This window comes from Simochromis diagramma, unplaced genomic scaffold, assembly GCF_900408965.1.
Source record: "Simochromis diagramma unplaced genomic scaffold, fSimDia1.1 OVJJ01000604.1, whole genome shotgun sequence".
Taxonomy (NCBI): domain Eukaryota; kingdom Metazoa; phylum Chordata; class Actinopteri; order Cichliformes; family Cichlidae; genus Simochromis; species Simochromis diagramma.
In genome coordinates this window covers 3,056,782-3,079,694 of record NW_024387416.1, presented here as the reverse complement: position 1 = coordinate 3,079,694, position 22,913 = coordinate 3,056,782, and the positions used below count along the sequence as shown (strand labels likewise).

General features: G+C 41.5%; 2 protein-coding genes across 4 annotated transcripts in view; both read left to right on the top strand.

The window, feature by feature from the left end:
- The first annotated feature begins 1,989 nt into the window (after positions 1 to 1,989).
- On the top strand, positions 1,990 to 16,711 carry ccdc149a (coiled-coil domain containing 149a). 3 transcript variants are annotated; one of them, XM_040012289.1, is made up of 13 exons: positions 1,990 to 2,147; positions 3,076 to 3,237; positions 3,650 to 3,688; positions 5,302 to 5,409; positions 5,496 to 5,612; positions 7,246 to 7,418; positions 8,673 to 8,745; positions 8,926 to 9,010; positions 9,602 to 9,746; positions 9,935 to 10,011; positions 11,162 to 11,194; positions 14,295 to 14,399; positions 15,331 to 16,711. In XM_040012289.1, exons 1-13 carry the CDS (start codon positions 2,097 to 2,099, stop codon positions 15,570 to 15,572), a joined length of 1,410 nt encoding a protein of 469 aa, XP_039868223.1. In that variant the 5' UTR covers positions 1,990 to 2,096; the 3' UTR covers positions 15,573 to 16,711. The 3 variants fall into 3 exon arrangements, with proteins under 3 accessions (XP_039868223.1, XP_039868225.1, XP_039868224.1); XM_040012290.1 differs by lacking the exon at positions 11,162 to 11,194 and having other exon boundaries at positions 1,992 to 2,147; XM_040012291.1 differs by lacking the exons at positions 11,162 to 11,194; positions 14,295 to 14,399 and having other exon boundaries at positions 1,991 to 2,147.
- A 2,373-nt stretch (positions 16,712 to 19,084) lies between these two features.
- Positions 19,085 to 22,913, top strand: part of LOC120721754 (pre-mRNA-splicing factor ATP-dependent RNA helicase DHX15-like) — a 34,057-nt gene continuing 30,228 nt past the window's right edge. The window contains exon 1 of the mRNA XM_040012284.1: positions 19,085 to 19,095. The gene's annotated coding sequence lies outside the window, so the exon portion shown is untranslated. The remainder of the gene's footprint in view (positions 19,096 to 22,913) is intronic.

The window sequence follows — 22,913 nt, the reverse complement described above, 5'->3', positions numbered from 1 at the left end:
GATTTCAAAAATATTTTTCATGAGTTCATGACCTGCAGTCAATTGTTTTAAGTATAACTGAATATTAATCTGTAATGGTGGCTATATAGTGCCAATACATTCCATTTACAGCACATGCTTTATTATGTTAATAAAACTGAATGTGCAGTGGTCCTTGTTTGTTTGTTTGTTTGTTTCAGGCTTTTTACAGTGAAAACGCCTGGCTTGAGGGTTCCCAGCAAGATTTTCCATAACAGGTTCCCTCTTAACAAGCTCCTGCCTTTATAAGCTGATATCTGGTGTTTGCGAGAGGTATCTGATTGGTATAAAGTTGGTTAAAAGGGGGGCAGGGCTAAACACCTTAATCAGTCTGTATTAAAATTTACTATATAAACTGCCTAGGGTCCCTGGATTAGCAACAGCTTCTGGAAATGATGTATAATTTCACACAATGTGTATAATTTCTTACAATTACATTAAACTGGTTGTGGACTTCAGGAGGTCTAGAGCAGGTCCACTGCCGGTTCAGATAGAGGGGGAGGAGGTGGAGGTGGTCAACAAGTACAAGTACCTCGGGCTGTGGGTGGACAATAAACTGGACTGGTCATGCAACACAGAGCACCTGTATAAAAAAAGCACAAAGCCGACTGTACTTCCTCAGGAGGCTGAGGTCTTTTAACATCTGCAGGAAGCTCCTGAGGATGTTTTACCAGTCGGTGGTTGCTGGAGTACTTTTCTATGCTGTGGTGTGCTGGGGGAGCAGCACAGCAAAGAAGGACTCATCCAGGCTGGAGAAACTGATCAGGAGGGCTAGCTCTGTGGTCGGCATGAAGCTGGACACTCTGGTGACAGTGGCAGAGAAAAGGACATTAAAGAAACTGATGGACATTATGGACAATGCCAGGCATCCTCTGCACACGGCCATAAACAACCAGAAGAGTCTGTTCAGTGACAGGTTGCTTCTCCCAAAGACAAGAACTAACAGACTTAAAAACTCCTTTGTCCCACACGCATCAGACTAGTAACTCCTCCCTGAGAGGGGCGAGGGCGTGGAAACAGGCGGACAAGCGAGGGGCGGACACAACTAAGCGTTAGGTCCTCTCACCTCACTGTGCAATACCTTTGCTGCAATTACTTTTTTACCTATTCAACGGTTTGCAATAGACTTCCAATACTTGAAATGTCAATTTCACTTGTTCATTTTTATTTTTTTCGTCCTATTTATCTATTTTCCCCTTCGTATATTTATTTATATTGTCTCTGCATTTATATATATATGTGTGTGTGTGTGTGTGTATATATATATATATATATAATATTCTGTAACTCTGTAACTTCTGTCGGTGCTGTGCTTTTTTGGAAATCGAATTTCCCAGAGGAACCCACCCGAGGGATTAATAAAGTTCTATCTAATCTAATCTAACATTACGTGTCCTCCCCTGGAAATGATCACTATAGACCTTATAGTCAAAGGAGCTTGCAAAGAAAAGCGTCTGGACTTCTTTAAGTTGCTTGAAGACGTTTCACCTCTCATCCGACAAGCTTCTTCAGTTCTAAGGTCAAATGGTGGGGAGCCCAGATTTAAACCTAGTGGGAGTATCCCCCCCCAAAGAGGGACAAAAGGACCCCCCTATAGACCTTATAGTCCCCAGGCCATCACTGTTTACAAACTTTACAGGGTCTATAGACATAAAGAAAACAGTGCATTTTCCCCATATAATTTGTATTATTTAAGCGTTTTGCTCGTTTCTCTCCAAAAAGTGCTGAAACGGAATTTTTTTTAGTGGAAGACTTTCTGCTTTTATTATGAAGGAACCCATTTCCGCTTTATTGTCAGCTTCACTGATTCCCCACTATTTATCTCAAATCTCTTATATATATATATAACTCGAATCGTTCTTATAAAATCGTTTAGAACTTCATTGTATAAAATTGTCCAAAACTGAATTTCTTCAAATATAATATTATTTTCACAGACGTACCGGAAGTCGTTTCCATGTTTTGTCTTTCTGCGTAACTTGACAGCGAAGGCTAAGAAAGTGACGTTGCAGGATAAACAAACGGATGAGGAGAGGGGGGCTGGTGTGTCGTGACATTTTTGCAAAATATTACGAATAATGCAGTCTTCCAAGAGGAGTGAGAGTGACTGGCAGGGGCTAGTCAGCGAGGTAAGTGAGGGGGAGAGACCGTAAACAGCTGCAGACACGGACCGGTTTTATAGATGTTTCCCGGTGTCCATATGGAAACGAGCCTCTGTCTCTTAGCTTTCATACACCTGGACGTTCATTAATACACGCACGAGCTCAACGTTTTTTGACACCGGTGGGCTCTTCATTGATGGCTTCTGCTAGCTATTCCGTTAAGCTGATAGCATACGACTGTGTTGGTGCAAATACACCAACCCACCCCTATATGATGATGCTACTGTGTACTGATAGGGTAGACCCACCTGTGGGCTCGCGTTTAACCTGTTAAGAGTATTACCGAGTAAGCTATTTGTATATATGAAGGTAAGCGTGTGTGTATTTTGGCGCTAACGCAGTAAATTAAGCTTGTAGGCTAATTTAATTAGCACTATATGCCGCAAATATCGAATAACCTGCACCTTTATAACATTTGACAGACCATAGAAATAAGAAAATAATTAGCATTTAACGCAGTAATGAAAAAATAAGTTTGTTTGTTTGTTTTGATTTATTTTACTGTAACTGAAAGACATGGCAAGCACTGAACTTAACAAAACTACTACAGCACACCGTGCTGCATGATAGGAGCTGCTATTTGGTTATAAGCTGGTCTGACTGCTATCGGTCTCCACTGTTCATTATTGTGGGCCTTATCTGAACGTCAAACACTTCACTCCAGTGTGTTTTTGCACCTGTGGGAAACAGGTTAGGGTTGGTTTTGTTTGCACAATTAATGTAACCGTTCCCATCACAGAATAAGATAAACATAAAGATACATGATAAAACCAAGAACAAGCTTGATACAGATGTTACATGTCCAGCTGTGGTCCCTGAAATAAACATTACTGCCAATTCAGTCAGCAGTAATATATCTCATAGCACCATGGCTCTCGTGCATTGTTTGCTTAAGTTCTTGGTGTGTAAGCGGAAGTTGGAGAGTAAGAAGGAAGCCCTCCTCATCCTGTCCAAAGAGCTGGACACCTGTCAGCAGGAAAGAGACCAGTACAAGCTGATGGCCAACCAGCTGAGAGAACGCCACCAGGGACTCAAGAAGAAGTACAGGGAACTCATTGTGAGTGGTTCAGCCTTCAAGGTGGTACTTTTTTGTGACCACCCTTTAGCATGAAGTATTTTACAGCCATGAGCAAAATGAATCGACAGTCCGCTCCAAGATGTTGAAATTCATTTTCACACTTGTGGTATTTTTTGTCATGTTAACAGGATCATTACTTTGCTTAATATTGCAGATCCTGATCTGATTTTGTCTTTATGTATTTTCTAGATTTCTTGAAGGAATATCCATTTTTTTGTGTAATTCTGATAGAGTTTCTTTATTCAAGCCCACCCCAAAGAAAGAAAATATTTTAAATTTTTTGGCAGCAGCTAAACGTAGATATTCAGTTTTCCTTTTGCACGCTGCTCCAGTTTATAGTATTTGCTGTATTATTGCAGCTGATGATAGAAGTCTTTTTTTCATGTTTCAGGATGGTGACCCCTCTTTGCCACCTGAAAAACGCAATCAAGTAAGTTTTAATTTTATTAATACATATGCTAATAGGTACAGTTAAATGAGGTAATGTCTATTAAAAATGTGTGTAATTCATAAACAGTTAATCCAATGCTTATGTTAAATTCACAGCTTGGTTGTTTATTTGAAATTCTTCGTGCTGGCATACAGAGGCAATTTCTTTTGTGCTGCAGGATAAATATCAGGGTGTAGGTTAATCAGACTCCTCTCTCTCTCCTTATTGAATGCACTTAAGTAGGTGACTATTGTTGTTCTAGGGTGGGTGTGTCTTCTACAAGTCCTGAGGCCTGCACTATGAAGCAGGATTTTGTCTTTTCCAGGTAACTTCCTGGTTAAACCTGACTTTTCTGTACTGCAAAGGTGGCTCACTCCTTATCAGTGTACATCGCCATCGTAACATGTGCTGTGAACCTAACCTGCTATGGAGCAGGATGTTTCCCAGACTAGAGATCGGCACGCATGAGATCCTCATCTACTGACCGCTCAGTTTTCTGGAAAATAGTGGCACTATCCATGGGACCTCTGTGCACGGGACAGAAGGACAGAATGGGAGCATCGAAAGTTTTTTTTTGTTTTTTTTGTTTTTTTTTAGTGCCATCTGAAGTCTTTGTCTTTCCTTGATCAACATCCGTGATTAATCTGGATTCTTAGATGCAACTTTGTTCCATGATTTGTTTTCTGTTAGCTTCACTTCCACCACCATCACTAGATCTGTAGCTGAGAAAATAAAAAGTGAAACTGCTCTCTAAACTTAATGATAGAGTCGTAATATTGACAAGTTTGTTAATATAGAGAGTTTGCATCTTCAAATAGCCTAAACTTTATTCATATTGTAAGCCTTTTCCTGTCTTACTGCCCAAAGCTCTGAAAGTGCTCACACATTCATTCAACACTAAACTGCTGTACAGTGCTTTTCCTGCCATGCTGCTGTGTTATCTGAGGCACTTGTGTTGGTTTTAGTCTGTATTATGTTTTTTTAACCTCTTCATATTTTTCGTACAGTATAGTTTTATTTTCCTATGCAAGATGACCTACTCTGATGCCAGTAAACCTGTCCATATTTGCTATTTCTGAATGTTGCCAATGCCAACCCTTTCATGTGAACGCGCAGGGGAAACCTTGGATTAACTTAGTGCCTTGATAGCCAGCTTTGTGTGACTGCTTATCCTGACTACCAGTGTTAGGTTAAGTGAATCCAGATAACAGAAAGATGTTCTGCTGAACTTGCTTTGTAACACAGGGCCCTGCATGACTCCGGCTTATTGTGCTTTCAGGGACACCGTGACACTGAACAGTTGCTGGTTGAATAGCACTACAAAATACAATGAAATAATAACAAAACACCAGTGAAATGAAAAAGGAAAATACTAATGTGTACACTAGATGGCACTAAATAATTGTCTCTTTCATTAGGACAGGATTGTGGACTGACTTTGTTTTTATCTCTGAAATTTTGTGGATGTTAAGATAGGCATTTTTTTTTTTTTCTTGAGTTGAAGAAGGAAAATGTTTGATGCTGATTAAATGTGATTTCCTGGGGTATTTGAACCTTGTCTGGCCTGGCACAAGCTGTTGTGCATTCACTCTTCTCCTCCTCCTGCTCCGCAGGTGAACCTGGCTCAGCTGCTGAGGGACTCAAGGGAACGAACAAAACAGCTTGCCGAGGAGGTGAAGGAGCTCACTCAGAGGCTTGCAGAGGCCCAGGGGGATAACAAGGTGAAGTAACCAGGGGTACTCGCACAAACGTACATGGAGATTAACTATTTAAGAGAAGTAAAAAGTTGAACTTCTCTTTTCTGCAGCTCCTGAGGATGACCATTACTCGACAGAGGCTGGGGGATGAAGAGGTCGGGGTGCGTCACTTCCCCGCCCATGAGCGTGAGGATCTGGTTTGCAAGCTAGAGAGAGCTGGGCTACAGGTGGATGTATTTCTTACCTCAAAGAACTTTGATACGGTTGGCAATTAATCCTCCATTTTCAGGTCCATTTCTTCTTTTGTGGAATATTCATTAGGATGTTGCTACAGGATTAAGGAAAAGGAGGGAACTCCGTCCAGGGACATGTCATTTACAAATTTAATCCAAAAGAAAGACTGTTTTAAAAAAAAAAAAGTCTAAATCACTACCTAGGACGTTAATTATTGTTAAAGTCCTAAGATCGCTTTGTAACATATTAGCAGTTGCACAGTACTGTCAAATAATACAAATAAAAGCATTTTCTATGTGGGATGGTGGAGCTTGGTTTGAGCTGTTTAACCAGATGCTTAAAGTCCTGTTTTCTGACATATAACTCCATCAGTAATTTCCATCCACTGTTCACTTTTCCTGTCATAGGGAGTGCTCCAGTGACACTGACGATTGATGGAATAGTGAAACATGTTTGTAGTTTCCACATTTAGCAGGAACTTTTTTGTTGCATATCTTACAAAGCCTTGTGCTTAGTTGGAGATTATTGAAGTAGCTCCCTTTTTAGGCACTAAATCGCTCCAACATATACTTGGTCTTATGTCATTTTTTTTTATCACATGAAACTTTATGCCGGTGTTGTTGCTGATGACATGATATGGCACAGCTCTAGTTATCCCTGTCACTTCACAACAATGATCTAGGTTTGAATCTTTTGTCCATTCAGGGTTTGAAAATGTGTGTGTCATTAGGTAAATAGATGTAGGATGAACAGGGTGAGTGTAAATGGCAATTGAGTCCAGTAGTAAGTGATTCAGTAGTGACAATTTCTATTGAAAACCAGTAACTGGTGCAGATTGTAACTACTTTAGAGTGTTCTTTTCTGCTTTTCATAGTCTTGGTTGATTGGGTATTGTCGCAAGTTATTGAATTTGATAACTCGAGGATGAAGCAACGTAGGAATTTTAAATCTATGCCATCGGTGTATCTACTCCATGACCTCGGCTCAAGGTCAGGAGTCAAAGGTCAAGTGTTCATTACACTCATTGAAAGGTTAAGTTGTCCTATAGTTTATGTAGAGAACAAAGTAGTGACTTGTATCATTTTTAACTACATATTAATAAGACTGATTTATCTAATTATTAAGTTTCTAAAGAAACCTGACGTTTCTGGAACTGTTCGTTTCTAGTCAGGGCCTCATGACAGACATTTATTATAGATTTCCTCAGTAGACGTAAGCTCAGTAATTCATTCAGTTTGTTTAAAACTTTCCATAGTGAATCACACTGTTTGCTTGGAAATACACTCGGCGCATTACTGTCCATGTGCTTTGAATTTAATTTCAGAGTAGAACATTTTATTATTGGCAGAATCCTCTCTGCACATTAAACACAGTAAATGTATTAGACTGATAAACAATACTTCCTCCTCTTTGAAACCCGCAGTGGAGCCACTTAACTGTTATCTAGTAGAGTGGAAGCTGCTCACTTTAAAACAGCAGGGGAGATCCTGAGTTGCTGAATGCTAAAAACAGTGTATGCAGCCTCAGCAAACTCTACTTTAATGAGCAAAAGCTTTGAAATATCCATCACGTGAACGTTTCCGTGGCTTCCCTCACAAACAGTTCTGCCTGTATGCCTTTTTCTAGATGGAGGAGATGGAGAACAACATGAAAGCACTGACAGACGAGCTCCAGGACGTGAAGGCTGAACGCACTGTGTTCAGAGAGAAGGCGGAGCGACTAAATATGGAGCTGAATCATATTTTGGGGAACCATGAGGCTCGCATCATTGATGTGGACGCCCTGTGCATGGAAAACAAGTGAGTTAGAGATGTGCCAGACAGAAGTGTCATCATTTGACACTTTTTAAAATACATTTTTCAGTCTCAATACTATCTTCTAAAACATCAAAACTATTTAATACCAAACTTCGAATTTACTTAATAAACGTAATTAGTGTAAACCAACTAAAAGGTATGTTAAATCTTGAAAGTAGACATCTTTGACTTCAGTATTAACTTCATAAACTCCTGGCATTTTCTCAGCTACCTTTCATCATCACCTTTTTCAGCAGTCTTGAAGGAGTTCTCACACGCTGAGCACCTCCTGGCTGTTCTTCCTTAGTCTGTGGTGCATCTCATCCAAAAACCTTTTCAACAGTGGTTAGGTTTGGATGTCCGTGGATGCCAGGTGTTCCTGATTCTGAACACCATCCTTTTTTTGAGAGAGGGGCTTTAATGTTCCCCTATTGTGCAATAATAATAGAAGTCAGAAATTGCTGTAGGATGAATTCTCAGTAAATCATCAGTGTCACTAGCAGATGTCCTCACAGTATCACACCATCTTCGCCATAACTAACAATGAGAGACACGTGCATGTCCATTTCTTGTTTCTTAGATGATAAAGGTGTGATTTGCACAGTGTCCTCCAAACAGCTCCTGCTGAGATGTGTTTGGTTCCTATCAAACTTGAGGGCTCTAATCTGAAGTGCCAATGATTGACTTCTGAGGCTGTAATCCTGATAAACTTCTCTCTTGGTCTTCCTGTCTGGAGGCAATTGTCATGAAAGACAGTTGATAGATTTTGAGATGGCACTTGGGGAAACTGAATGAACTGACTGACCTCCTTTTTTTGAAATAATATAAACTTGTTTCTCTCTTTATTTAGATGGCCATTTCTTGTTGCTTAACTAAGCAGTACTGGACATGTTCTTCCTTACTGTACATGCGCTTCAGTGTTTTTACCCACGTCTTATGTGGAAGTCATGTTTAATCCGGGTGTACATTAGCTAACGAAAGATCAAAAAAGCATGGATGAAGAGAATGCTTGGTTTCATTTCCATATGAATGCATTTTTTATGTTGTTGTGACTTCTGTGTTCTACATGGCAGAGGGTGAGCTAAATGACAAACAGCAAGACAAACATAAACAAGAGTCATTCATGTTACCAAATGCTCTTTTTGACACTGCCTCCTACTCACAGTGCACAGCGATTATACATGTAATGTGGAACTCCTCTGTCTGTCATGTGTGTTTTGACTTTGCTGGGTGTCTTTCTAATCATTGTTCCTGTAGGTATTTACATGACCGTTTAAATCAACTGCAAGAGGAGGTGAACCTGCTGAAGTCAAACATCATGAAGTACAAGGTACAGATTGAATGCTGCTGTTAAAATGTGACACAGACATTGCCTAACTCGGTGCATGTAATTTCTTTACATGTGTATGGTTTTGTGAACGTTCTTAATGCAAAGGAAGTGGCTTTTTACTAAAATGTTCGTGTGAATCAGCAGGGTGAGCTTTATTCTCTTGTTTTTCTGTCCCTGCAGACAGCCCTGGAGAGGAGGAAAAACTCCAGCACATATGGGAAATCAAATAACAGTCCTCTTACTGGAGTCCTCTCAGCCAAACAAGGTGAAAACACAACCTGTTCAGCTCACTTTGAGTTCTTTAAACTCAGACATAAATAGATGTAGTATTAGCTGATCTGGAAACTGCAGAAAGGCACTAATGCGAATGTTCTCAGGCCAAATAAACTCTACAACTGATGGCGTGTCTTCAGTATAACAACCACTTCCTTTGTTTCTGCCCGTGTCTCAATGGATTATTTAATAACTTCTCTTTTTGCCGATCCTCCGAGCCACTGCCGGACACCAGCTGGGTTACTAATTGTATTCTGAGTGGTAAAGAGCACCACTGGCAGGGAAATGAGCCTGCCATGATGACTGGCAGTTGCTGGCAGAAGCAGCACAGTGGGCTCTGGAGTTAAAGTTAGGAGAGTGTCACCTAGAAGACATCTGTTTCTAACTCTCCATCTCTGTCTTACTCTTATCATGCTGTGTTCTCTGTCTCTTGTTATATCACCCTGCTTTCTTTGTTACCTATTTTTAACTTTTGTGTAAGTTTTATTGGGGGATTATTGGCATTTCTCTTCCCTCCATTTGTGGCTCTCTGTCCCTTTCTCTTCCCATCCTGATTTGTTCCCCCTTTCCCTCTCCTTTTTAGTTCAAGAGATGCTTCTGGAAGAGCAGGGCTGCAGTCTACCAGCCACGCCTCAGTCAATCTCCGACCTCAAGTCTCTCGCCACTGCTCTCCTGGAGACGATCCATGAGAAGAATTTGGTCATCCAGCACCAGAGACACAGCAACAGGTATTAAGAGTTCCTGCTTTGCCGCTGATGGCATCATAATGGTAATATTTTACCTTTAACCCCCTAACACAGTTACATTGTTTGTCTAGCTGTTACAAGAATTCTCCTCCTATAAAGCAAACACTGGAATATGACATAAGTGTGCGCACACACACACACACTGACCCTTCTTCTCACCTGGCCTGCAGGATCTTGGGAAATAGAGTTGCAGATTTGGAAAGGAAGCTGAAGACCTTGGAGGTTTCAGGATTATGGAGTCTTCCAGGTGGGTCTTTGAACACCTAAGCTGTTCCACCATCAAACCTTTTATGAATCCATTAAAAACTAAAAGCAGTTTGACAGTCTTTATTTTGAGACACTTTTGTGCTTTTGGAAAAATGATCACATATGATGAGTAAAACTAATGAATCATATTAATGTATCGTTTGAAGACTACCGCTGAGAACATGTAATCTTTCCCACATCATTAGAAAACATAAATGTGTGTGTGTGTGTGTGTGTAGTCAATAAAACATTAAGATAAGCAAAAGATCAGACGTTGGCTGGTGTCAGATAGCTTTGTCTTTGCTCTGCTCTGCCTTGAAGACCAGCATCCCGGCATCTCCTTTTCACTCTTGACAATGAGACTGGTGTTATGTTTGTAACATTTAATGAAGCTGCCAGCTGAGGACCTGCGAGGCATCTGTTTCTCAAACTCGAGACTCTGATGTCTTCTTGCTCAGTTGTGCACTGGGCCTCCCACTTCTCTTTCTGCTCTGGTTAGAGCCAGTTTGCTCTGTTCTTTGAAGAGAAGTGCACACTGTTGTACTTCATTTTTATTTAATTTTTTTGGGGGATTTTTCCTCATGGAATATCTTTCACGTCTAAGAACAAGAAAACTGAAAAACTGGAAAGTTGACTTGTTTTTTCTGTCTGTTTAAATCCACACAGGCTGAAGCTCCAGACACGCGACTACTTAAACTTTAAGCTAATCAGCTAAAACAGCTTTTAATAATCTTCTGTTACTATTATAGTCATCATCTACTACATAGATATTTCATTAAAAACAAGAAAAAGATAACGATGACTTTAAAGTTATTTTGATTTAAACAAATTAGGACCTCTTTTATTTTAAAGGTCTATGTAAAATCTCCTAAAAATCATGGATACAGTATTGAAGTGCATCCATATAATAAATATGATTTTCAATTTAAGTTAAAATCATTTAATAATTGTCTCAGTGTTGTCCATCTGATGCATTTAAAGGTTGTTATTTTGTCACGTCTTTCTAAGTCAAACATCTGACCCGGAGATCTTTGCTGGGATCGTTCTAGCTGGCCTGCTGGTTTAAATTCATTTCCTCTCCTGTCTTTTTCATTAATGAGCTTTTCTGTTCATAACACTGTGCCTTTCTCTCCTCTCTGGCTGCGTCTCAGGCTTGACCTACCACGTATCTGTGGGAATTGGGAGTATGTATTCCTTCTGCCCCACTTAGTTCATCCATGCCCTCCACTATGTCATGCCAGGACAAATCTGGGCAGACGCCCAGAAAACATGTCACCTCATGCCCACCGTTTACAATGTGTTGACTCCATTGACCACCAGCTCATGTGTCTGTTCATGATACCGCTGACTGAATCAGGCCGACGGAGTGCCACACACTGATGCTCTCGGTCCAGTGGACCTGTCTTAAATTTTACTCACAAGAGAAACCAAAAAAAAAAAAAAGCGCTTTCTTTGAGTGATGCAGTTGGGCTTCTTTTAAGGGCAGCACAGTACTGTTGAGTAGTAGTAGTAGTAGAAGGATTCGAGGCTCTCATAATACAGATGAGAGCCTTGTTGAAGACAGTTTCTCATATACAGTTTTGGTATATGAGGGTGTAAAGTCAAAGTTCTTATTATTTTATCAGAAAGTGAATTTTTGCACCACTTTTTAACCCTTGATCCTATATTTGTATTTAAAATTGAAGTATAAAAAATGCTGTATCGGCTGTCAGATTTTCCTCAAAGACACAGCTGGTGACTTTTCCTGTCCTGTAAAGACGTCCGACTCTCAGTAGAGCAAAACCAGTCCAAAAATATAAAACTATTTACCAAACGTAATCGAAACACATTTGCGGCCTGAAACAAGGGGACCGTGCTTGCTCACTTAGAAAGCAGTTCCCCTTTATCTCCACTGGAGGGAGATGTTGTGCCATCTATGAAGCAGACTGAACGGTGGAGGGGCTGCGGCTGGATGGAGGTGCCCTGTCATGAGACCGTCATTCTCTCCGCCATAAAACTGACAAGCATCCATTACTGAAAATGATTGCCCACATTACAAACACATTTAGGGGAATGTGCCGTTATTAGGGAATTTGTAGACGAGGGCCCAGAGTGCCTGACGACCACGCTGTCCACCACAGTTAGGGAGACAGAGATATAGAGAGAGATGTGAGCGTCTGTGGCCTTGATGCGAGATGAAGTTGGGCTGATTGATATTAAAGGCAAACGGGATAGGATGGAGGGCCTTGGCTGCCTACCTGAGTCCCGGAAAACACTAGAGGTGACTACATTGTCTACGGATGAGAGGGAGCCAAAAACAATAACAGTGACATCGATGCGGTGAGTCAGATAAAGTTGTGATTGATAGCTTCCCCCACCCCAGTCCTCCAGTTCAGCGCCCCCACCTCCTGTGCTGAATGAGTGTGAGCTGAAATGTAACACTGCGAGTGAAAACCTGTCAGAGTGCATCAGAGATTGAAAAGACAGAGGTGGATACAGAATGCACCCTGTTTTGGTCAACTGACAGACTTTTTCCAGTTAAGAGGAAGGCATTTCCTGTCAATGTCGAGCTAGACAGCACTGCATAGTGTAAGCTCCTGTGACTAGCTGACAGCTATGTACACTTCTCCCGTTTGTGATATAGTCTTTAATATCCAGTATGATCTGGTGTCACATAATATGGAATGGTCCTTTTTTATGCGCATAAACACACATATATATATTTGCGTGTTTGTTAGATGTGTTTCAAAGAGGTGTAGAGGTGGTTAGATGACGATACAGGCAGCTGTCAGTAAGGGTTCAAAGCAAACCACTGGTGCCTCCTATCTCTGAGTTCTGCACGCCTCATGGAGACACAGCTGCTGTGCTCAGTCTGGGTCTTCGTCTGCATATCCAGTAACCAGCATCGCTTTATTACTGGCTTCAAAAGGCAGTCTTGTGAAGTCTTCCTCGACTGTTCTCCTAAAAATAAATCTAAACTGTCCTAGCACAATTGCAAGTTTAGATGCAGTTTCACACACTACTGGCCAGTCCTACCTATGTGATGTCGATATATTGCTCAGCATTCTAGCATCTTCCTAAATGGCACTTTTATGTCTGCCCAAAATGGCCCATATCTGCATATCTTTGGCCTTGAATGATGGCAGTGGCTCAGGGTTGGTCTGTTTGCTTAGACTCAGCTGCTGCACCACCTTATATGGATCTGATGTTACGTGTGGGATTAGATTTGACAATACTTGCCATAAAACATCATCAGGCTCAGTTTTCTGACTCGTGGGTCAAGTCTTTTTCACACAGCAGTTGTTATTAGTGCCAAAAATAGACCAGATCAAGCTCAAAGTGTATCTGGGTGAAAATATAAAAGCCTCCACAGATCGTCAGTCTGTGTTGTACTGAGTTGTTGCTGTTTGCAAGAGAATAATCACAAATGATTTGTGGAAATATTGTATTGATTTTTTTATGCTTTATTTAGCAGATATTTGGCTAATCGGGCTGTTTTTAGTCAAAAACAATCATAAAATTGATCTTGGTTTTGTTTTATGACAGTTTATTAGTTTTAAATATCTTAGTAGTGGCCCTATTGAAGTAACCAAAAGGAATTCAGTTTAACAGCCTAACAGCATATTAATGGCTAAACACAGTCTCACAGTTAAATAATTAGAGGAACTTTCTAGACAACATGACTTTTTTGTTTTTGCTTCTTTTGATTTACCCAGCTGGTACGACGAATTCTAACAGCCTCTCCCTCGCTCGCTGTTCCCATGTCAGTGTAAACACTGAGCATCCATAACAATATGGACTGTTTTCATAACAATATGGTGTCCGTTCACCATTCATGATTCTCATGCATTGTGTCTTCCAGCCATCCATTTTCTCGTTCTCCTGTTTGTTTTCTTGTCGCACACTTGAACGGTCGGAGACACACGCAGAGGTTCGCCTGTTCACAGGCTACGTGCGACGGCAGAGGCTGCTAACTTCCAGCCGAGTGTCTGTGCATATAGTTTTGTGTGTATACTCGTGACGTCTGGTTTATAGTGCACAGTCTCTTTTGAGTAGCATATGGTGTCAGCCTAAGAGGCGTGCAGCCATCACTAATGAAGACAGATGAGAGGGAGCTGGAGCCTCTTCCTGTGAGCACTGCAATGCATACGTGCGCCTGTATTTGCATGCACCATCGTACATGTGCTCCATCCAATCTAACACTCCTCCACCCTCCAAAAAACCCTCTACATATCACTTGTTTGTTGTTCTCATTTGGACCAGAGAGTAACTGGGAGCGTTTTCTCCTTGGCGCTGATGTTACAGGGACAAGAGACAGTATCACACTAAATGAGAACCTTCAGCCAGAGCTCCGTCCTACACGTGTCACGTCTCAGCCAAACATGCAGCCCAGAGTGCATCCACCCAAAGGTGAGTGTGTAATTGCGAGTGACTGGCTTCTCCAGTCAATGATAAGAACTCCTACCGCTAATGGCGTAAACACTGCAATTAGGCATTGCATGCTAAACACTCCTTTCTACCTTCCGTGTTTAACCCAAGTCCTTTCCCTTCCCGCCTCCACTTCTCCCTGCTCCTCATTGGTGCAAGATGCCCAAATGCCATGGCATTTTGGAAATGTGAGGCAAATTCTCGCCCACTGACATTCAGAAACTTCTGCCATGTTCTCTTTGAAAGAGGGTGGGGGGATCAGGGTGGGAGGACTATAAATATGGATGCCACTTCAAGTAATGTTGCTTTCTTCTTGCGTGTTTTTGCGTGTCTGTGTGTGCGTGGGGGTGGGGGGACTCTATGTGTGCAGTCTTTAACCTTTTTGCCTGCACATCCACAAATATGGGTCAGTAATCCCCAAAGTGAGAGCATATTTTGGCGAAGAAGCAGAACTAAGCTGTTGCTATTGCTGAGATGCAGGGCGTCACACTTGTCTTGCGTCCCCTTGTCTGGGGCACCGCTGCTATATTTAGCCTGTTGCCATGGAAGCACTTCAGTCACATAAGTAATTGAAATAAGTTTCTACATTGACACTGTGATCCAACTCTGAGAGAGGAAAGTTTTTCTAGCAGAATCAATACGGGCTTTTTCATTTGTGGCTGCTGTTTCGGGGTTTTTTTTCATGCATTTTAAACTCTTGTCTAATGCAATTTTTGTTATATCGTTTCGTGTGTGTGGTTTTTGGTTTGTTTTTTTTTTTTATTACTGTTATCAGTTATGACAATAATTATTGTCTCTAGCTACTCATTAGAAAGTTTTCCTTTTTTCTTTTTCTTTAAAAAACTTTTTTGGCTCCAGCTTCAGATCAAGTGAGCGATTAAAATGACCAGTCATCTCATCTTCCTTTTCCCAGTTCTTTTAGACGACAGAAGTTCACATGAATCATCTTGGGAGTGCCACACCGCTGGCGCTGACCTTGGCACAGATGGTGTCAGCAGGGAAGACGCACCTGCACTGCACAGCAGCCTGGAGACTCTTGACAGGGTGGAGACGAATGGGATTGACAGAAGGGGGGGGGGAGCTGGTGACCCTTACAGAAGATGCAGGCGTAGAGCTGGAGGAGGGGCGGAGCCCTGTGGAAGAGGCAGGGCATGAGATAGAAGGAGTTGATGATGATGAAGAGCTGGGTTCCACAGTGGAGGAAGGAGAGGAAGCAGCTCTGGCGCTGGATGTCCCACAAACTGAATCAGACCTTCGGTGGCTTTCAATTAAACAAGCTTCTGTCAGTCATTCGGAGGTGGGTCAGCGGCCCTGTGAATCCCAGAACAGTGAGTCCGATAATGTACCTGAACATGAAGAAGCCTCTGTGTCAGCTCCAGAGAGCCAGGCTGCAGAGGTGTCGAGTACAAGAGAGTGGGACGTTCAGTGTCCCTCTGCACAGAGTGACTCCTGTCATAGTGACAACTTGGCATGATCCAACCGAGAAGCTTATTTAAATCCTCGTCCTTGTCGTCGTTATTGATGATTGCATTAATCATCCACTGTTGCATTCCCACAACACAGCCAGTGCTCACGAACTGTCTTCTCCACCGCTTTAGTCAATAAAAGAGAGAGAAAGCACTTTTTCAGCCACCACTGACAAAGCTCGAAGTGCACTTTGTATCCAGACAAGCTTGTTGCTGCACAGGAACAGAAAATCTTCAAATCGATGGAGTTGCAAACTTCATGCCCTGCAGGAAGAATTTAGCTAGGAAAATAACAAATATGGCAACATGCGTTCCTATGCCCCATATTTCCTTCTTCCTTTCCCCTGCGATAAGATAATCCCACTTGTTTGCTTTCTTCTTCCTAAGGGATGTTAATAAACTGAATGCTGCATTTTTTGTCACTCTTAGATGAGTTCAAATTTTCATACCAAAACTTGTAATGAATGTGTACATAATTGTGAATTATTTAATCTTAATACCGGAGATTCTATTGATGTCTGTTCAGCATTATGGGTGAATCTTATTAATGAGTCCATTTTTATTTTTCCATATTTAACAGTTGGTTTTTGAACTACACTACATGTGCCTTATATGTGGAACTCGCTGATATTTATAAATGTATAAACCTGCAGCATTGGTGGTTGTCACTTTTCTTTTCACAGATTAAGCTAATACAGACTTTCAGTCATGCGAAAAAGAAAGTTTTCATAGGAATCTGTGCACTCTCATAAATACGTACACCTCATAATTGAGTAGCTTCTAGAGCCACATTTAGCAGTAATAACGTTACATAACTATTTTTTATATGATTTTATGAGTGTCTCACAGTCTCATCATTTATTCTGTTGTAGACTTTCACGCACAGCAGAAATTCAGACCAAGCTTTAGCTTTCAGACAGATGGCCTCATATTTGACTGAGAATATTTTGGTATGCGGCGTTCATGGTTGACTCAATGACTCAAAGGTCTCCAGGTCCTGTGGCTCCAAAACAATGCTAAATCGTCGTCCCTCCACCGCCATGCTTGAAAGTTGGTATGAGGTGTTTGTGCTGATATACTGTTTGGTTTCCACTGAATGTGTTGCAGTGCAATATAGAAATATGGAAATCTCTACTTTGGTCTCATTTGTCCAAAGGAAATTGTTCCAAAAGTCTTGTGGTTTGTTGTCATGCAACTTTACAAACCTAAGCCCTGCTGCCATTCTTCTCTGAGAGAGAAGAAGCTTTCTCCAGGCACTTCTTACAAACAAGCCATACTTTAGCTTTTTGTAATTGTATTGTTCTGAACTTTAACATTTAACCTAACTGAGGCCCGTAGAGTCTACGTTGTAGATCTTAGGTTTTTGCAGCTTTTCTGAAAATTGCCGGTTTGCCTTTCAACTGAATTTGCTGGGCTGTTCTTTCCTGGGACGATGGTGGCATTATGTCAACACACGACTACTCCAGAGCAGCAAACTGTCCAAACTTCTCCTTAAATAGAGGTGCTCACATCTGCTGATGATCAGCTATTCAAGTGCATTTAATTAGCAGCACCTGGCTGCTATTTCCCTGACAATGCCAGTGGAAGTAGCAAGGGTGTACTTGGTTTTTCCACATGACTATCTTTATTGGTCCTTTATATCCTGCAGACACACACACACATCAAAAGTAGAACTTATTATTTTAAAAAGAAAGAAAAATGTTTATTTTATGTGGGCGGTAAACAGCAAGACCCAAACCATTAAAATAGTTGAACTAGTTAGCCTAAAGTCATAAATGCAGGCTTTCTGCAAACATAATACCAAGCCTTCTGGCTCTACAGAATGAAAATAGTAGGTGGTGAAAAGTACATTTTTGTGCCGTGATTGATGAACATCCAGCTTCTACCAAGTGTTAGTGGCACAAACACAAAGTAGACCCAACCAGCTCCTGTACAAGAATATGACTACTACAATATTCACTTATTTTGTTAAGACTTACAATGAACATCTGGCTTACCATCAATTGAAATGTTTGGAACGTGATGGGCTGTGTCAAAGGAGTACTTCAGCTTATCTGACAGGGCTTTTGATATATAAGCGAAAGGTTGCGAACCAGTGGTCTTGTGGGATTTAAAGTTGGATATTTGTAGCAGCTCTTAAGCTAGAAACCACCCAGCCAGAAATTTTATCTGATCAAAACTTCAGCCGACGGAGGCTGACTTTGTGAACCTGGTGTAATAGCTGTTTGAGCTTCCACACACACACACATTAAGGTTTGATAGTGATGTTCTGGACCAGAAAATGAAATTTGTTCCAACGAAGTGTTCACAAGCTTGGTGTCTCATTAATTCTAAATGGAGCAGCTTCAGTCCTTTACTGAGTGACAGATTTGAAGTGCTTAACTTGATTCTCTATTTAGAGCCTCACGTGTTCAAAGACAGTGTGATGAAGAAACATTTAGCAATTATTTATAATGATAATTTCACAGTTTCTCTGGATAAAAGCGAGAAAACGTATGAAAAAAAATCAATTAAACTAAAAATATTGATACTGGCATTAGCTATGGGTCAAAAGTGGATGCTTGTATGTCAGTAATTTATTTGCTGCATGCCTTTCTAAAATCAACATCGTCAACCACATGCACATTTTGCTCAGTGTGATTGTTTATCTTCAACATAAACAAAGTTATAAACACCAGAAGTTGTCTTGCAATATAAAGTGGATGCGCAAACACACCCGTTTTGTCTTACAGCCAAAGTCCAGAGCCCAGTGTCTATAGAGAATCAGTGGCGAGGCCTACTCTGCCTGCATGCAGGTGACAGCTGGCCTCTCCAGGCAAACGCAGCGTCAAAGCCAGAATCTATGAACTGCTTATTCTGCAGAAGGCCACTTGCTATTTTTAATCTCTGACACAAAATAGAGGCGAGGAGAGGGAAAGAATTCAAGCTAGGAAGCCGTGGTGCGCACCCAGCGTCGGCCCCATGCCAGGCAGCTGATTTGGCACACTGCAGCAGGTTTAAGTTTATAAACCAGATGGAAACTGAACTAATCAGTTTGCAAGATGATACCAGCTTGCGATTCCTTTCCTCATAAAGTCATTGACCAGTTTTTGATTGTGTGCAAGCGTGTGAATCGCTTAAGGAAATTAGTCAGCTTTGCATATGTTAGAGAAGAAGTAATGTGTTGGGAGAGGCGGGTGACTGTGGAAGAATGAGCCGCATCGGGTGCTCTTGTGGGCTGACTCCATGTTGCGTGTTTTTTGGGGGAGGTTTTGTCATATTTCTAACCATGAACTTAAAACAAGATTCTGAAGTATAATCAGAAACCAGGCCCATACATCTGTCATACATTTGTTTACTATATGTCTATACTGGTATAAATTATGGGCCACTAATCCAAAATAAGGTCCTTTAGAGAATTAAAAGAATATCCACCTCTCCAACACCACCTTTAGAGAGTCCAACTCCATTCCCATGACATTACTGGCCTTGCACATAAGTTTACTGAGTCTGTTGGCATCTGCGACCCTCAACCTGCTCCCCCAGCATGCAACAGACTCATAGAAAATCACGAGTACTCACAGATGTTAAAAGATCTCAGCCGCCTCAGAAAATACAGACGACTTTGGCCCTTCCTGTAGAGTGCAGTGGTGTTTTTAACCCTAGTCCACTTTATTGTCAGTGTGTACTCTGAGGTATTTATAGTCCTCCACTATGTCCACATCGACCCCTTGGATTAAAGCAGGGGTCGCTGGTTTCCTGGTCCTCCTAAAGTCCACAATCAATTCCTTGGTCTTTGTCACGCTGAGCTGCTGATGATTCTGCTCGCACCATGAGACAAAGGAGTCCACCACAGCCCGCTACTCCATCTCATCACCCTAGCTGGTGCATTCAACCATCGCAGAGTCATCAGGAAACCTCTGAAGATGGCAGGTCTCTGTGTTGAGGGTGAAGTGGAAAGGGGAGAGAACGGTCAAACAACAAAGAACCAATTTTGAATTGTATGTTCAAGCATTTTGTAACTAGCACTTGCCATTTGTTCCCCTTTCTTTAGCTGAATCTGTGAAAAATACCAAAGGTGTTGGGGGTCTTGTCAAAATGGATGGAATTATGAGTGCAGAAAAGGAGCATAGGTTTTTTTTGACTCACCACGCCATAAAATCTGGAAAACATTTTTCAGCATGACAAAACATGTTGCCTAGTCCAGTAGAAGCACAACTGGATAGTAAAAACACACAATTGAACACTTTCAGTCATGGATTGGCCTCCCAAGAGTTCCTACCTCAGCATTATTGGAGCGGTGTGGGATCATCTTCACAGAGAACAGAACAAAACGTAGCCAGCGTCCAAAGAAGAGCTTTGAATGTCCTCCAGGAACCCTCAGGAACTATTCCTGAAGATTACTAAAAGACATGACAAGAAAGCTTGTCTCAGAGAGTTCAGGCTGTGATGAAGAATAAAGATTGTCAAAGATTTTGATTTTGAAGCTCATTAGATTCTACAAACTCTACTTATGCTTTATACACTTCTTTTCTATGTATGTTTGTAAATGTTACATCGCTGCACCTATTTCCCATTTCCTAGCTTTATATAAAGAAACTGTTTAATACTTGATTTTTTTGTTTTACAGTAATCTACCAAACACTGAGGTCAGTACATCCTCCAGAAATCCTGCATTAACCATGTTATGCCAGAAATACTCCAAAATGTTTTCTCAGTGAAGATGAGTTAAGTGTCGGGATCTGCTATTGAAGATAAAATACTTATCACTAAGATTAACTTTGTATGATGTTATAATATGAGTTTATACTTGCTTAAGATTCAGCAGAGACGCTGCCTCTTTAACTGTTACCCGTCAGAATTTCATTGGTGGGTGTTTGGTCTTGTCACCAAGCTGAAAGATTAAGCCCGCCCCCCCCAGAGAGCAAAAGAAAATTGCTGAGAGCTGTTGTAGCCAATCATCACCACGACAGATAAAAATGAGGCTACAGAAGTAGCCCATGCCAAAAAGTAATCTTAGCCCCTTATCTTTGACAGCGACATCCCTCACTGTATTGCGAGTAAAAAATGTGCTGAAATCACGTAGGTGTGCGTTTGCATCTGTATATTTGTGTTAAAAGATATCAAGACAAGAATAATTCCTCTGTGTGCGTATGGCCATTCTGTGATTTCTGTCTCTTTGTGCTCATCTGATACCCTTACATGTTTAAGATGTTCAAATGCCTTGTGTAGTATTGTATATATTATATATAGGCTTGTCAGTATTAACTCGCTTTGTTCTGTTCCCTGGCCGCCCATTTATCGCACTCTGGAGCATGAAAAGTGGGAGACACTGGCCAGGTCACAGCAGTGCTCACTGGCTCTAATAAGTGTGAGCAGGGTGCCAGGTGGATGTAGGAGATTTTGACACCCCATCATCTGTGGGTCTTCTGCAACTTCGAGGGATGGGGGCGTTTGAAGTCAGCAGTTTCCAGGCCAACCATTCAGCAGGGTTAATTACTATACCAACCAGGTGCCCCCTACCAGTAATGATCAGCGCCCTTACGATCCATTCACCATTCACTCACCTTGCTTTTTTACGCTTACCTGAGTTTTATATCATGTAGTCCCTTTGAGACACTAGAGTTCACAGAGCCATGCAGGTTTGCTCTCGGGGTGCTGCAATTTGAGGACTTTCTGCTCTGTTGCTGACAAGGCTGTTAATATCTGAGACAATAGAAGAAGAAGAAACACAAGATACATGTGTCAGTCATCTTTTCTGTACTTGTTAGGATGGAGTTTTTAAAGTATCAACGATATACTCTGCATAATTGCACTTTTTATATGCTGTTGCTGCAATGAGTGTGTTTATTTTGTATTTGTTAAAGTGGACTGTTTATCCTTTTCTTTACCATCTGTGTTATGGCTATACTGGCTGAATTCTTATTATGACGCCCACATTAAATATTGCCAAAGTTTGATATAATGATGTCAGCATATGTGCATGTAATCCCGATGGGTCACAGCCCTGGTTTTTGCTACTGTTTAAGCTATATGATGCCAAAAAGAAGAGATGTAGTGCTTGAAAGATTAGTTGTAAAACAGCTGGTTGATCATCTGGAGAGGAAAGGTTTATTTGAAGACTTATAGTCGGGATTCAGAATTCATCGCAGTACAGAAACAACATTAGTGAAGGTCACAAATGATCTTCTTATGGCCTCTGACAGTGGACTTACTTCCTGACATCTGGTTTGTCCTGCCAGATGTTAGCGCAGTGTCCGACATGACAAGTTTGGTGGTGGGTCAGTGATGGTCTCGGGACGCATATCCATGGAGGGATGTACAGTTTTCTACAGACTAGGCAGTAGAATGATGAAATTCTTGGAGCCATTGTCACTCTACGCTGGTGCAGTGGGTCCTGGGTTCCTCCTGTTGCACAACAGTGCAGGCGTGATGAGGTGAGAGTATGCAGGCAGCTCCCAGAGGATGAAGGAATTGATACCACTGACTGCCCCCGCACTCACCTGGCCTAAAGCCAACAGAACACTTCTGGGACAATATGCTTCAGTCCTTTTAACGTCGCCAGGTTGCACCTCAGATGATCTAGAAGCTCAGTGATGCCCTGGTCCAGATCTGGACGAGATCGCCCAGGACACCATCCCTCACCTCATTAGGTGCATGCTCCGATGGCGAGCATACAAGCACGGGTGGGCGCCAAATAAACTACCTAGTACCATTCTGAGTTGCTGCAATGACATTCCAGGAAAACAGACTAACCTCCTGCATCATTTTTTCATTTTGATTTTTGGGCTGTCTTTGCAGGTTGATCATTTTCCTTTCCATCAAACGATGTGGCATCCCTGCATTTCTAACACATTAACCAGTCTGCATCAGTATAGATATCCAGTGTTCCTGTAATTTATCTGAGCAGTGTACGGTACTGTGCAAAAGTTTTAGGTAGGTGTGGAAAAAATGCTGCAAACAAAGAATGCTTTCAGAAATATAAATGATTGTTTATTAGCCCCAAACGTATTCTGCAGCAGGACAACAACCCCAAACATACAGTCAAGTG

Excerpts from the sequence above, each read along its gene's own strand:
- ccdc149a (XM_040012289.1), top strand. The coding sequence starts at position 2,097 with ATGCAGTCTTCCAAGAGGAGTGAGAGTGACTGGCAGGGGCTAGTCAGC. Across the intron at positions 10,012-11,161 it reads AGGATTATGGAGTCTTCCAG|GCTTGACCTACCACGTATCT; the intron begins GTGGGTCTTTGA and ends GCTGCGTCTCAG. Across the intron at positions 14,400-15,330 it reads CAGAGTGCATCCACCCAAAG|TTCTTTTAGACGACAGAAGT; the intron begins GTGAGTGTGTAA and ends TCCTTTTCCCAG.